Raw genomic sequence first — 16,996 nt, 5'->3', positions numbered from 1 at the left:
GCAGTCTGCATACCTTGAACAACCAGTGGACTGCCTGGCACAAAAAACTGCTGGGTTCCATCCCCTGACTGTGTGGCATACTGCACAATAGTAGCACCAGGTTGTGGCGTTCCTGAATTTGTCATAGTCAAAGTCTGTAGTCCCTGGATGCCATCGCTTCCTGGACTGGCAATATGGATTGGTCCCCCTTGGGCAATAGCAACTGAAAAAAAATACAGATTAAGAACCATCTTCTTTTTAGTAATGCAAAAGTATTGAGAAAAAAAAACACTTGATTGACCTCATGATTAATCTGATAGAGCTTTAACCAATGGGCAGTTTTTTCAAACTGTTAGTGTCTACTTATTATATTTTGATGGAATATGGTGGTTATATAATTGGTGTCTGCACCAAATCAAATTTGACTTTCTGGTGCAACTCGTCCTACTCCAAAATGAGCTATTCATCATTTGACACATTGAAAGCTTCACAGTGCCTTTTAGGGGAGTAAGTGCTGAATGGGGGGGCACCAGTTCTCTCACTAAAATTGCTGCAAGTTGATGGGTGACTTTCAAGCCCCATGAGTCACTGCTGTGTGCAAACAAGAAGTTTCTTGATCGACTAGCCGACTGCTTTTAAACCCTGTCTTGAGACACTGTCTGTTGTTTTCCAATCCATTTGGGCCTTTATTACCAGTGCTAATTGGTGCTTGTACTTGATATGCTTGCTTATTTAAACTTTTGCTTCTGCACTCAGCATATGTTTCTGCACTCAGCATTTATTTCAAAACTACTCTAGCTCAAGTATATTATTCCTTCAGTATCTGAAGGAATACATCTTTATGCAATATCTCCTCAGTTGCTAATTAAGAATGTGTTCTATTAATCTGACTAAAAAGCTCTTAACAGTTTCTGATGAACAGACACAGGTAGGAATGACAATGAATCAAACTAGGACCAGCAGGTCCAGGACTGAGAACGACTTCTCAAGCCCACAAAAACCCAGCAGTGCAGACCCAACTGTGTGCCAGCTCTTGGAGAATCCTGGACACAATCAGGTAATATTATAGCCCTTTTCAGCACCAGCAATGTCTGAATTAAATGGTCAACCTGCACTCTGAGTGATTGCATCCATAGGCAATTAAAGTTTCTATTACTAAAACTTTGAACAATTCCAAATATCCTGGCTATGGATGCTGATGAATGCTCACTCTTGTGCAAACTACTCAATGACACTGTGCATAAAACCTACTACTATACAGCAAAGAATTACCCAGAGTGTGTCAAACTCAATGAAATTACACTAAACTGAATTTTGTTATGTACTATTATCATTACTTATCATAGCTGGGACGTACTGTATTGACCAGTGCTGGTCTGATAGATAGAAGTTGGCACTGGTTGAGGTACAACATTTGAAGGTGTTCCCTCCTCTTCAGACTTCTCTTCTTCAATTTTTGGAACAGCCGGTGAATCAGATGATAATTCATTAAGGATTTTTCTGGGAAAAAGAATAATTAGGTTATTCCATTGTGGAAATACCTTAAAACAGACAAGTAAAAACCATACAGGAGCACACAAAGGGGTTGAATGCGTTTTTATTTGTTTCTCAGTGTCTCTGGCCTCTATCAAAAAAATGTTCCTTTAACAAAGGTAGGAGCTTAATCTAAATTTTATAAAGAATAAAGGCTGCAAATGCTACCCCTGAGAGTCTCAGTGTCTTGTTTTTTAACTGAATCAATCTAATATAATTATTCAAGGTCGTCAGAAAAACATAAGCTTATGAACAACAGGAAGCCATTCAGCCTGTCAGGTTTGTTTAGCTGCTAGTGACAAATACACAAATCTCATCTATAGAGTTTTCTTATATGAAACCTGGGTATCAGCTACCACATGGCTGAGAAGCACCTTCTAGGCTCAGTAGGCTACCAAAACCCTTAAATGTTTCCACACTTTGAGTTTTAGGACTGCAACCCTCCAAAGTCAGGCTTCAAGATGACTGAGGGATATGGTCACTTTACACTTTTCACGTATTAATTGCATTGCTTGATTATGGGCAGAACATTAAAAGGTCTTTCCCACCTGTAAGATGGTCGCCTGGAAAGAAGTTCTCTCCTTTTTTGTGAGTCTGTGACACCTTCTGTTGTTTCTCCATCATCGGATTCTGCTATTGCCGCTACCTGAAAAAGTGTACAAGTATGATTAAGTCATATAAACTAACACTCCATATTTAAATTTACCCTAATAACAGGCATCTATAAACCCCAAGAAGGCTCCAGAGCCAAAACGTTGTGTTTCCTTTCTTCTCTTTTCAGCATGGAATAAACCTTTTATTTGTTCCTTGGCATCTTTAAAGTATTAAATGTTACATTAGAAACTATAGAAAATAAAATTCCTTAAATTGTCATTGTCCTTAAATTGCTCCATAAACTCCAGGACAAATGAAGACAAGCTTTCCGGTTTCCCCTTAAAATGAAATGAACACATAAATTATATATATTCTATGATGATTACTGATGTCTCATTGCTTTGCATTACAAAAGCGATTCTCTCATTGGCTGTTTCCTTTTTCCCCAAAACTGACCAAAGTAAAATAAAATAAAGGATAATTACCATTTGTAATGTGACTAGAAGAGAAATTGCTAATTGTAATGTTCTATTGACTTCTTGAAAACATATTACATACAGTATGTACAGTATATAAATATACAGTACATATATCTACATGACTAGAAAAAAATTCAAAGTTTTGGTGGGGTTCTGGGGTTCTTGTGTGAGGTGAGAGAATAATCTCTTAATTTCTATAAAATGCCCTTACAACTTCCTTCAACACCATCATACAAATAACATGGAACTTTAAAAGTGCATAATTAACAGAAATGCTTTTTACAATTCAACTTGAAAGTTGAGGTTCATTCCAAGCTGAAAAGCTGCACAAAATAAGAAAATCACAACATCACATCATTCTCGGTGTAGAATTTGCCTCCTCATGTTCCTTCAAAGACTGCATGCTGATGTAACTCCACATTCAAGCCTCGAACCCACTCAGTGAAAGGCCCAATGAAAAGGGCTAGAGAAATCAAGTTAACCATAAAATAACTATAGGGTTTTGTAATGGAGTGTCTCAAAAACAGGGTGAACACATTATTACCTCTATGGGTTTTAGTCATTAAGTATAGCTTAGCGTCAACTAACTTTTGATTACTTTAAACTTGGTATAAAACCTCATCTAAAAATACTTCCATGTGGTGTATTGTTCCAAGTAGTGTAAAGAATAAAATAGGTAATATAAAAATAAAATATAGTGAGGTTTATGAAATATGCAGTACACAGTTTTTTAATTTGTTTCCTAATAATATCTACATATATATCATGTGCAGTATATATATTTTTTTGTTTTATGCACATTTTGGTAATGGCCAACATTCTTTATGTTTTAATTTTTGAATTAATCTTTAATCTTGCAAATAAGGAATACATTATATGTAATCTAACATGGAAGGCTATGATGGCCAGAAACTTACTCTTCATGAAGCAAGAGATAAGTCCGCTTAAGATTATATCTGTAAACATTTAAAATGAAAAAGGAAAGCCACAGCAAGCTGTTAGTATAGTTCTTGATGATGTGAAAGGCTTGTAAAGACCTGAAGATTTGAAAGAAGACATATAAATAAGTATGTAATGTTGTTTTGTGTAAAATATTGAAAATTGTTTACAGTAAATAGTTGTCATTCAGAGAACAAAACAAATCCTAGATTTCTGAAGGTTAAACTGATTAGCTTAAATCCTAAGTCCACAGATCCCATTAAGACATGCCCAACTGTAAAACAGGTGACTCAGATAAGTTCCATTATTCCACTGAAACTACTTCTACACTATCTGGGGTTCATTTGTGTAGTAATCTACTACTTTTAAATCCCAGAAAATGACAGATTTTGACTTGAATTATCCAGAGAAAAGTGATTCTGTTTATTAGACACAGACACAGTTTTGAAAATCCTAAAAAGAGGAACTTTCAATCAACAACTTCATAATTTGGTAATAGTTAAGAGAAGTGAGTTAGAACTTTGTAACTATTTTTCTGTTAGTAGCTTACCTGAACAGTCTGTATTTGTGGTGACTGAATTACAGAGGGCTGTGGTGCTTGGATAACTCCATGAACCTGAACTGTTTGACCACTGGGTAACTGAACCACAGTTACAGACGAAGACACTCCTGTCACTCCACTGCTTGTGACTGTAGCCTGGAACAAAAAATAACAAGCAAAAATGTTTTGTTACCTACTCATTTTATAATGAAGTTCAGTTTTCTTCTAAAACAGAATCACTTTAAACCTAAACACCATTGGTGTATATATTTCCAAATGTTTTAAATGTCTGCTTTTCTTCAATATCTTACATTAATTCACTAATTGGCCAAAATATCTTGTAATCGATGTATTTAAATGTCTTTTAATTTCTATTATCAGCAAAGATCCTCAGTGGTGCTTCTTAGCTCTTGCCACTTCAGCTGTTTCACAATCACGACAGAAGTGCTCTTCTGTGACTGTCAAAGCAGCAAGGCAGTTAGCTCACAGCAGATGGTTCTTGCGACTTGGACGCCTTCTGTGTGGAGTATTTTCCCCATGCGCACATAGTTTTTCTCCAGGTGTCCTAGTTTCCTCCCACTTTCCAGGTTTGTTCAGTTAGTGTCTCTTACTTGTGCCTATGTCCTTTGCACTGGATTGATATTGTTTCCCATCCTTTGGTCCCACTTGTGTTGTTTCTGGGATACTAGCCTGATATCATGCAGCAGCATCCACATGCAGGAAATTTAATTTGTACAAGCTTAATTTCGACAGGTTTTTTTTCAAACCAGTTTATGCAGTTTGGATGCATTCAAAAATCATTACAATGCCCTTGAAATGCAGTGCCTATCTTCTTAACATTGTATAATACGCTTGGACAAAACTATCTTCAGCCAGGAATTTTTCTAGCCTTTGTTATACTAGGAGCCTCCTGGAGACTTTCTTCAAATAGTCGAACCAAGTCGGCTGATTTGGTTCCATAAAAAACATAAAAACCATCTGTTAAATACTGCTGGAATATTGTTATTCAACACGAGAACAAACAATGGCCTGGTGGAAACTTCCAAATCTTTTACACTGCATCACAGTGTACACAACTGTAAAGGACTTAAATGTTCCCTAAGATCAGGAATCATTTTTAATGCTGTTTTTTTTTAATGCCATTGATTTTGACGGATTTTTCTAATTTAGCTGTATGATTTCCAAAACCTGTAACATATAACACGCATACAGTGTCCACTCTTTTATTATTGCTACCACGTCTTCAGTTCCCCAATCTGTATGCAATGCAAGAGCTGAAACATCCTAGCTGGGGGCCTAGGAATAACATCCCTCTTTTCCTTATGCACGACTGGGAAAATAGCATGTTGGTAGCCATGTTTCTGTTATTCTTGAAATTTCATACTTTCCTGTTAATAATAAAGTAGTCTCCAGTTTTCCATAGCATATGTTTACATTTAAAATTTAAACCATACAAGTCTGAAAAGGCTAGTTTACAATGAACAAAGCAGACAATTAACTTTTTTTATATACACTGCATGGAATTCAGAAGGTAAATAAAGCTTTACTGCTATATGTCTTAAAAGTGTATTAATTTGTATTTTTTACCTGTCCAATGGTAGAGATTGGAGATTGGGTGGATCGGTTCTTGATTTGAACACCCTCGCCATCGGATACAGAGTCATTTACACTTCCATCCTGCTGAGAGTCAACCACAGTTTCCATGGTCATTGGACTAAAAGGAACACAAAAAATAACATTTTCTTATCTCTTCTAAATCTAAACTGCTTTGAACATTAAGTACATCCTAAACATTTTTTTTTATTCCCATGTATTCAAAATGAATGAGCTTTTCATCAACATGACTGATCAGGCATGCGAGATCCTTAGGAAGGTACCAATATGTAACACTGTAGCAAGCAAAACTTAAAAAGGATTAAAACAAACATTCTTAAATGATTCAATAAATAATATTACACCTGTAGTAGTTTCATTTTAACATTTAAGTCTAGAACATTATCTGCAGGGGCAGAACTTTTAAAATTCTTCAGGGAATTATGTACCCAAGGACGTCTGGTAGCAAACTGACTCATGTTTCATACAAAATACAAAACTTCAGCTTGAAAAGTATTTTCATCACCACATGATCTCTCTTGAAACATTCACTGAACAATAAACAAAATGTGAGGACATTTCTGAAGGTATGCAGAGGAATTCTGAGATATGCAGTATTCCTCTGAAGAGAGGCAACAATAAAAGCAGCAATACTGTACATAAAAGAACAAGAATCAGTTCCATTCAAAATTTTAATTACAAATGTGCCTGTGGGATTTAGTCCTATTAAGTTGCAATAATTTGAAAGAAAACTGTTCTCTTTTGATGATGAATTCTGAATTACAAAACTGTAATGGTTAAACAGTGAACATTGCTTAATGAATTTATTGCCAGATGTTGTTTTCTACTCCTAAGAACACTGAATCACAGGTTTAAGTGGGAACAACTTCCTTTTGTCCAAATGGGTTTAAATAAATAAGTCTATGTCATTACCTTAATCACTGAAACAATTGCCCTCTTTAAGATGTTTTGACTGCATTTTAACTTAAGCTTTTAAATGAGATTTTCTGGGAGGTATATTACTTAATGGTTCTTAATGGTTTCAAGCATCATAATGGCAGTCTCAGAATATAGCCCAAAACATCAGCAGTTTAAGATAACATTTGCTTGCTTAAATTAATTATTCTTCTTCCTGCCTGAAACCATCTAAAAGTTAGTATGATTAAGCCATTTAAGATAATTTAAATTTAATAGAGAGCATCTATTTTTAAAAGAAAACCTCGAAAAAGAAGAATGGAACTAATTCCTGACCAGAAAATGTATGAAACTGCACAAGTGTGTCAAGCAACAATCTTGATTTATGTACAGTAGGAACATAACTGTTGACAATCTGAATTGCATTTGACCAGGAAAAATGGTTGCCACATATTGACAATAAACTCAACTATTTTTGAAGATAGGTCAAAATTGAGAAGACAGTAGGTAGTGAGCTGATTTATCTAGTACTATCTCCCTTGAAATGAAACAAAAGTGGCTTCCCAGAGGAAATCCTTTCAGTCCCATTAGTCTTCCTCACAACTTTAAAGGTCCCTGGGGCTGGAAAAGTTTTTCTCTTTGCTAACAAAAACTCAACATTTGAAAACTACCGTTACTCTTTTTCCAACTCATCACTAGCAACTACACAGATATACCATCCAGACAGCAATACTAATATGTACTATATTCTACACAGGGAACAGTGTTTGTCTTTCTGTAAAAAAAACTTGTAGATGGTTCTTTTGATTTACATTATCCTTTTTGGCTTTGTAATTGTTTTACAATTTTGTATTTTTTTATTGTAATTTTGTGTCAAATAGTTCTTTGAAGTCTTTTTATTGGAATTCACTTGTACATTATTGGGGTGGAACCATTGCGCAGTGGTTAGCATTACTACCTTGTAGCACGGGGCCCAGGATACAATTCCTGGGGTCCTATCTGCATGGAGTTTGTATGTTTTCCTTGTGTTCACATGGGCTTCCAACAAGTGAGCCGGGTTCCTCCCACTGTCCAGACATACCATTAGGTTAACCAGCTTCTGAGAAAACTGGCCCTGGTGTGAATGTATATGCGTTTGTGTACGTGTGTGTGCCCTGCGATGGACTGGTGTCCCGTCCAGGGTGTAACCTGACTTGTGCCTGTTGTTTGCCAGGATAGGGTCCAGTTTCCCAGTGACCCCATATTGGATACAATGGTTAGAAAATGGACGGATAAATAGTAAGTTATTCAAGTTAACAAGCAATTACTCTTCGATTTTGGAATGGTCTGAAACCCACATTTTGGAAGATCCATAACCTTAAATGGGGAAGAGGCAGAACTCACCTTGTTTGAACATGTGGGCAGGACCAAACTGAAGGAAGGATGCAGGCTCTTCTGGAAGGCTCAAAGATAACTAGCGGGGAAGCACGCTACAGTGTGTGCAATATATCTCTTAATAAAACAGGCTTGAGAACAGTCAAGTAGATAAAGAAGCCAAGTAGAACTGCACAAAGGACAAAATTAGATTCTAAAGGGACTATCGAAAGTCTACTTTATTCCTTTTTTGCTGAGTTTTTTAAACATATTGTTATAGAATGAAAAGCTTCATTTAAATTATGTTCCTTCACCTTATCCTCCAGTCCCTCATTCCAATCCTGATCAAGCCCTGAAATGCTCAAGTAACTATTTTGAATTAGATTTTCCCCATTGTATTGGTGCTTGAATTTGGGATAAATTCTAATAGATTTTAAAGCCGCCATTTTTATTTTGAAATGTTTACATAATACATTGGTCATAGCATTTTGATGGATCTGCCCAACATTTCATTATATAAAAAAATATTAAATACTTTGTCTGGAGATAATTAACATCAGAGCATTCAACCATCAAAGAAGTGAAAGTTAGAAAAAAAATATAAAATTACAGTGTTAGAAGCCTAATAATAATAATTCACTCAACAACTTACATAGTGCTTAGAAAAATATTGTTTTTGCCTATAAAGTTTTAATGACAAGTGCTACAAGTTGGCATATACTGTATACGGCCAGCACAATCAATTAAAATGTATATTAGGTGTTTTAATCATACTTTTTTACCCCTAGCTTTCAGTTTCGGAATAAGCCCCATTTCTAGACTCATATGTTGTCCTTTCATAATACCCTGTCCCTGTTAAACTCTCACATGTTATTAAAGTATCAATGTTATATTAACTCAGAAAATACAGGAGGGCGATACAATGGCCTCATAAGAGACATTGCTCAAACATAATTCTGTAAAACTAATCACTAAGATTTTAGCGACATGCAAGCACTCAATTTCTTGGCCAAGAACATTTACTGTATCTGAAGCCACTTTCTTTGCCGTTGCTATATATTTAATCATATGATGCATGTTAAATAGAAAATAAATGACTAACTGCAAGAAAGTTTGACTTTGTAAAACAGCACACATATGTGTACCCCTCACAAATGGGGATACACCACCTTGCATTATAATTCCATTTAGAATTTAAAACATGATCATTAAATTCTACGCATTTTAAAGGATGTCTTATTCCATTAATAAAGATAGAGGTGTACAGTATTGGAACTTTCAAATGTTTTCAAAACTGACAAATTATGTAAACCATTTTCAAACACTCAAAGCCTCAGTCCTTTTAAGTTCAAAATAAAAGGTTATGCAATCCTTCACATACAGCCCTAATTATTTATATTACTACAGACTTGCGGCTCCCCTCTTCATTTTCTTACCCAACTCTCCATATTTACCTTTTCTGTCATTTTATCAGGTCATTGTGACCAATAAATGTTTTATATTCAGATTTGAAGAATGTATATGATTCAAAGCAGGGACTTATAAAGAACTAGGTTTTGAGGTTTTAATAAAAAAAACATTAAAAATACTAAAAAGGAGACTGAAATATTAGAAGATTCCTGGACAGTTCTTTAAGAATTTGTGACATTGGAAACCTCCACCAAAGACACCTTATGTACATTGAGAGAACATTATACCATATCTTCTTAAAAATATATATTTTGAATGAACAATGATGAAAAGAACTGAAAACAACCATTTTTAATGAATAATTTTTATTTTAAGGCCAGAAGAAAATATGTAACTTTGTTGACAACTACACAAGACTAACAATACACAACTAACAAGCAGACTGTAAAATGTAGTTTATATTTCATGGCTCTGTATTAACAGTAACATGCAAAAGGTTAGACAATACACTGTAGCTAGGCATTCCAATAAGTGACAAAGCAAAGGATATTGCTCCTTTTACTCACACATGGTTGCAGTGGCAACAGAAATATAACAGCAAGGCAGAATACTCTGGGTATCAAATTTGGAGGGGAGTGAGAGCTAAAGGTCAAATACTTTTGAGGTCTGTGTGAGAGAGTTTATCTTTATAACATCTTACCTATGCTTTAAATACAAAACACATCAAAATGTTGTCCTTTGGTTATACCTTTTGTGCGCATCGAATTGTTTTAAAAATATGTTTTTCTCTATTTCAGAAATTGCAGACCAATATTATTTTTTCCAGCAGTGTAACATACTTGAAGTCACCAACAGCACACTTCATACAGTACACTGAAGATAATTTGTTATAACTTTCTTCCTAAATTCCTAACCTATATTATTATGAATGTATATTTCTAAAACATCTGTTTCTCACAGCTCAGACTGTATAAATTGCAACTTCTCTAAAATGTTTTGGGTGTTTCCAAGCAGAAACTCACTAGGTTAAACTTTTAAAATATTCTACTGGTTCAGACCAGACCAGAGACTAGAAATCTGAAAAGATGTACTGTTGCCTTAACAAATTTCCATCCCTGAAGGGATTTAGCTACATTGCAGTTACACTCCTGGGCTGACATAAGCAGTCAAAATATTATAGCATGTTTGAGGAAACTGAGTTTTCTTAAACAAATATGCTTGGTTTCTTGTACATTTTGATCGACCATCCTCACCACACAAGCCAATCACAGTAATTAATCACAGTTTATTATTAAAAATATTTTTTAATACAATTCACGTTTAATTCATGCTTATTTTAGCAATCTTAGCAAAACCGAGTGTTGCGAACACCACTTTATAAAAAGCAAAACCTCGCTATAATATATAATGGCATATAACTTATTAGATAATTGAACTGAACTCGGGTAATTGGGTTCAGTTGGTCAAAAAAACTCAAACGGTTAAACCTATTATTCAGTGTGTTTAGCTTAATACAATTATTGCTAAATCATAACTGAATTACGTTCATGTTTAACGCAAGCGGTTTTGCTACCCTCCTCCACAGGCAGTAGAAAAAAACAATGATGTGAGCAGGGCGTTGTCGGTTTTTGGACAGAAGGGAGGAGACAGGTTCTGCGCCATTTCTAGAACCTTCCTGCTCAGCAACGGACGCCATTTTAAATGAAAATATTTAAATTAAAATAACACATTCAACAGCGGATTTTTTTCTAACTTATCAGGTCGCATTGTAACCTGAAAAACTGACTTAATCGGTTTCGATTTTTTAAAAAAATCTTTCCCGCCAAAGATACCTATAAGTCAATTATTTGCAATGAAAACCTAAAATCGTGACGTTGCGCGGAAAATATAAATACAATAATGAATAATTGAATGCACATATCTAAACGTTATATGCGAAGTTAAAACATTAAATAAACTCTGCATTCGCACATACACTGCCACACAGAAACTATAAACGTCTTCAGCGGCATTTCAGTACACTTGAAGTTATGTTTAATTCGGTTTTATAACAATAAGTCGGAAGATATTTGGATATCCATCTGATTGACGGCACAGTGCCTCGGAACTGTATTTCTAATTACTATTTTCGGTTCAAGTCCCCCTCCTCTCTCCCCCCACACGCAGCGAGCACTGCTGTCTAGCGATCCTGAGCTTATTGACTAAGACACATGAGATCCCCGTCACGTCACGTTTCTTTTTATTCAAGACCTAGCAGGGTTTTAGCTGTGGCCAGATATCCGATGTGAAGGAACCACGCAGTCACATAGAAGTGCAAAAAAACAAAAAGAAAAGTCAATTGCACAAAGAAAATGCTGCAAGTTACTAAAAACGAGAACTATTAAAGAACTACTAAGCAAATTCATTTTAATTAAAACCTGGAAGCCAATTCGCGCAGATTAGGTCATTTCTTAGAACGCCAGTTTCCAGTACACCCCGCTGTCGAAACACTGAAGTGAAAAGAAACATTGCACTAAATACAGAGAAGTTTTGATAAAGCTGTCTAGGCGTGACCGATAGCATTTCCACCCTTTCGCTGCGAAAGGAATTGTTCACTTGTACAATATCCGAAATGCACAACGATCCCGCATAAATTTTAATTCAGTTACTTTACAATTAAAACTAGTCATCTAATTAACCACGCACAGTGTCCCGAGTTACCCCTGTAATAATTAACTTGGCAACTTTACACTTAAAAAAAACCAAAAGTTACAACTTGTAAATGACATTGAACCTTTCATCGCTCCAATTACGTCCGCCGGCTGCTAACGTTATTATTTGCACTAAACTCTGAGATCATTAAGGACATCTACTTTTTAATGCAACCAGCATAGTTGTGTATCGGAAACCAGAGCTAAAGGCGAGAAGCGGTGTCTTTGCTAAGGAGGCTGTGCTGCTGTCACCACTGAGTACCCACGACCAAGTCGTCAGCTAGCAACTTCTCCCTGTCTTTCCTTTCTTTCCCCCCCTTCAAAGCCTCCACTTGTTTGCAGTGCCTGTAATAACTTACCGATGTTTTTTACGTAGTGGGACTCGTCACTGATTACGGTAGGAGTGGATGGCCTGAGCCGCTGCACACGTAGCCGCCACGTCAGCTCTGATGCTGCTGAGCTGTGTAAAATGTCGGCGAGGTCCTCGGCGCCTCTGACAAAACACGAAGATCTACGGGGGGAAAAAAAATCAACCCACTCAGGGGCGGGATTACAGCAGACGAGCGGGTGGGAGGGACAAAGTACAGAAGTCGGCCTGCAAATGCGGTGCTAAAAAGAGGGTTAGAAGGAGGCGGCGAGCTCTGGCGTTTTTGGCCGCGTCGCTGTGGACAGCCTCGGGCTGCGTTCTGCGCGCGAGGCGGGCGATTCAAAACGAGCCGGACGGGAAAACAAGCGAAGCGAAAGAAAACAGCAACAGCCTCGGCGCGCGCTCTCCTGCGGCTCTAGTTCCGAGGGACGCCGCGGTTGCCCGGAGAAATGACGTCCTGGGGTTCCCTCTGCTGTAGGCGTTTGCCCGACTGGTTCATGCATCGCTTTACATGCACACAGTGTTGTGAATCCGGTAGCACGAAAACGGGCATTTTTAGTTTATTTAACATTCATCTCTTTGGCGCCGCTTGTGTTTTGCCCCGTCTTTCCCTCCCACACACAGAAAACACAATGTAGTTCTTGTGTTTTATGCAGGGTGACCACTTCTGAACCGCGTTATATATTTAAATCATGCGATAAAACAAGACCAGTATTCCGGCTAATAATGAAAGCTAGACGTATCAGGTAACCCCAAGTACAAAATAGGTTGCAGGGACCTAAAGCGATTGATGAAGTGGGTTTAAGTTTTCAGGCGCACTCAATTGTGTCATCCATAAGAAAGGATGCGGGGATGAAGCAACGAGAAAGTCCATCAGTGTATATGGAGGATATATTTTGAGAAAGTGTAGAATGCTGAATATGGTAACTTGTGCTAACACCTGTCCTCAGAAACATGTCTAAGACGGGCACGGCGGAGGAAGGTTTAGTAATGAAATGAGGAATTCAGGAAAACCAGTCCTTCAAACTCAGAACGATATTAACCGTCAACCCAGAAAAGAACCACCAGTAAAACATGGAAATTAAGCAGGAGAGATAGTGGGACTGAAGCACTCATTTGTAATCTTATCCTTTGATTATTAGGTGTTTCATCCAGTTTCTGTTTTGTAGTTGTGTAAATTACTTTGACACTCCTTACTCCAACATTTATTCAAACATCATACAGCTATTAAATAATTAAATATGATGTTTACACCATGTTGATAATGTCTTTGCCATAACCTGGCTGTTGCAGCGGATGTATGAAATGAAATACAGTAAGTGGTTGTCCACAGACATTTCTTTTGGTGAGGTTACACAATTTTTCGGCTTGGACAGCTTTATTAACACAGGAAATTAAATATATCACCTAAGGAAGGAAATGCAGTGGGTGGCACATACTGTACATACTAAATATTAAGATATTAAAGTAAAGTTCAACTGAACTTGAACATATACATTTATATAAAGCCCAGATATGGAAGTGTTGTTTTTTACAACTTTCAGCCAAATTTGATTTTAAACCATGCCTTGGGATCTTATTTAACCTTCTTGCCCAGTCTGGACTGCTGCTTGTTTGCTTCATAGCTTTATAGCCGTGGCACCTGAATGCATTTTACTACATAATCAGTATGTCCAACTGAGCGTGGGTCAATGATGATTTCTGTTACTATTTATATCACTGAACCCAAGACATTTGTTTAACCTCAGGTAAACCTCTATTATTTTAATATCTTTAATTGCTCATTTTTCTTTATAGAAACTTTGTATATGTAATATGTCTGCAATAGATATTATCTGTACATATATATTATGAAATTAGTTCAGGTGGGTTGCTGCGTCAGCATGCAAAGGAAGTCAGGTGTGCGAGGAAGGCTCCACAGCCAAAACGCTGTATTTTCTTGCTTCTCTTTTCAGCATGGAATAAACCTATTGTTCCTTATTATGAAAGTGTACATAAAAGCTAAACCTATGCTTGTAAAATAATAAATTAACTTGGAATATTAAATTCTAGTGACATCTAGTGGCTAGAGAATAGTGTTAGTGCTGTTTTCATCCTAATTTAGAAGTGGTCAAAAGTACCACTGCTACTACTAATAATTGCTCACACTTATAAAGTGCTTTTCTGGACACTCCACTCAAAGCGCTTTACAGGTAATGGGCACTACCCTCAACCACCACCAAGGTGCAGCCCCACCTGGATGATGCAACGGCAGCCATAGTGCGCCAGGAAGCTCACACCACATCAGCCATCAGTAGGGAGGAGAGCAGAGTGAAGAAGCCAGTTCAGAGATGGGGATTATTAGGAGGCCATGATTGGTAAAGGCCAATGTGAAATTTGGCCAGGATGCTGGGGTAACAATCCTATTCTTTTCGAGAAACAGCCTGGGATTTTTAATGACCATGGAGAGTTAGGACTTTCGTTTTACATCTCATCCGAAGGACAGCACCTTTTTACACTAAAGTGTCCCTGTCACTGTACTGGGCTAGTACCCACACAGACCACAGAGTAAGCACCCCCTACTGGCCCTACTACCACCAATTCCAGCAGCAGCAAGTACATACAGTGTTACACCGTTTAAGATTTTGTACACAACCTAAAATTGAATTTTCCAGGTAATTAAGGATAAGGCAAAAGTGTTCTGTTTACTTTTGGTACTTAATTATATACTCCCAAGTTCAGTGATCACATATAAATTGGTTAGTAACAGAAAGTAATAGAAATAAGGCCTGGTAAATCACTGTTAATATAGTATCTTTTTAATGCATTTGATGCAACCTGCACATGTTCTTAACAGGCGAATACAAATATCACATATCGCAGTGAACAACTACCACATACTGTATCTGTATGTACCACACATACCAACACTACAAAAAGTGTTGTTTTGTTTATAAATGACCATGCAGTGTGCAATTCAGCAATACAGAGTATGAACATGTTTATCTTTATCTGTACAATTCCTTTGATAAAAGGTACAATTAAGCAAACAATATTATACTCACTATCGCTTGTAGGCATAAAATGATGTGGCTAACTAAAATCAGAGAAGGTATAACTATTTATTTGTAGCAGCTTGCACAATGCAGATTCATCTTTTCCTCTGTACAGATGATCAGTTATTTAAATATTCAATTCAGCATATCAAACGCATTGTCACAAAAATACATTCTTTGGAACTTGCTTCATTTCCAAAAGCTCGGTAAAGGGAGAAAGAGACACTTTCAAAACACAGCCACGAGCTAGTTTCTGTAGTCAAAAACTCTTAGCCTATTTTAACTTAAACATTTGTTTGTGAACTGGGTTTTATTCGTTTCATTAAAAAAAAACCAGCAAGAACAAAATAATAACAAAGTGGAATAATACAACAATACTACCCCACTCCAAGCCTGTGACCAAAGGACTCACACTCTCCATGTGCTGTGCAGTAAGGATGTGACATCATCAGCGCCATCATTCCAGTCCTCAGCAGTCCCAACCCAACACCTCCACCTGACAAACTGCACGGGGAGTGCAGGGAACATCCTTGTTTAGAATAGTACCTAAAGAACAAGAAACCTGTTTCCTAAACACAACCACAACAGGAGATTTCCAAAACATATAAAAGGGTACTGACAACACCCTCCCCCCCATATAAAGTGTACACAGGCCAGACTTATATTGTCCCAACATGTATCTTCGGAAGGTAAGATGGCCTTATTCACTTGTCAGATTTTTTCTAGTTTTGTAGCAATGCATGTGGAGTGCAACTATCCTCTGCGCTTCTCAATTATGTGGTCATTTCCAACAGCTTCTTTGACAAAGTTCAGAGATAAGGTTTGTGGGATGCCGACTCTTATGGCCTCACAAAGACCAGTAAGGAATTTTGCAGCCTGCTGCTTTTCACAATCCATCTGTTTGGACTTTTAAGTGATTTATCTGTAGCCAATCTAAAACATTGCCCTCCAAAGCTATGATTCGTTCTCCATTGTCTTGGCATGTCTAAGAGAACCGTATGTATGCCATGCAAACATGGCTTAGCAGTAGCCAGTGAGCTTTTAAAATGCAGAGATTGAGTGATTCAGGCAGAATGGTCTGCTTTGCACACCATTCTCCATCATTCTCCATTGTCACCAACAGCCACCTGAACTGAATTTTCTGAAAACCTCATTTGTCGCCAGATTTGGTGGTGCATGGAGACTATGTTGCTGTTTGTGACATCACCCTAACATGTAAGTGTGGTTGTTGCTTTTTAAGTTAAAAGACTAACAAGAAAAAGTGGAGCTGTGTGTTTGACTATAATAGTTTTAGTGAACTAAAATAATTAGTCTTTCATCTGAAACTTTAAACCATTTGGATATTGAATATATCATATTATATTTTATTAGAGAGGTGTCCAAGCCTGGTCCTGGAGAGTCACAATTCAGTCAATTTTATGGGTAACTCTCACCTCGTCGGTTTGTAACGACACAAAACACGTGAGTTTTAATCAGTTTAGCAAAATTATTGGTTCAGTTAAGAAAGGAATGGTCAACTTTAATATTGAGAGCTAGAGGGTGTTTTCATTTCATATCACATGCTTAAG

General features: G+C 37.0%; 1 protein-coding gene across 2 annotated transcripts in view; it reads right to left on the bottom strand.

The window, feature by feature from the left end:
* The window catches only part of LOC148657085 (cAMP-responsive element modulator-like), a 28,329-nt gene extending 15,542 nt beyond the window's left edge, over positions 1-12,787 (bottom strand). Inside the window, exons 1-6 of one of the 2 annotated variants that reach the window (XM_088642920.1) lie at positions 12,386-12,787; positions 5,653-5,779; positions 4,075-4,221; positions 2,061-2,158; positions 1,337-1,479; positions 14-202 (exon numbers count right to left, since the gene is read on the bottom strand). In XM_088642920.1, the coding sequence (XP_088499046.1) occupies positions 14-202; positions 1,337-1,479; positions 2,061-2,158; positions 4,075-4,221; positions 5,653-5,775 (700 nt within the window). In that variant the 5' untranslated portion in view covers positions 5,776-5,779; positions 12,386-12,787. The remainder of the gene's footprint in view (positions 1-13; positions 203-1,336; positions 1,480-2,060; positions 2,159-4,074; positions 4,222-5,652; positions 5,780-12,385) is intronic. The other variant, XM_088642918.1, reaches the window with a different exon arrangement.
* Between the last annotated feature and the right edge of the window lie 4,209 nt (positions 12,788-16,996).

The sequence above is a fragment of the Lepisosteus platostomus genome, chromosome 8 (assembly GCF_059453375.1).
Source record: "Lepisosteus platostomus isolate fLepPlt1 chromosome 8, fLepPlt1.hap1, whole genome shotgun sequence".
Taxonomy (NCBI): domain Eukaryota; kingdom Metazoa; phylum Chordata; class Actinopteri; order Semionotiformes; family Lepisosteidae; genus Lepisosteus; species Lepisosteus platostomus.
Note: the sequence above shows the minus strand (reverse complement) of the source record. Positions and strands in the feature narration are given on the sequence as shown.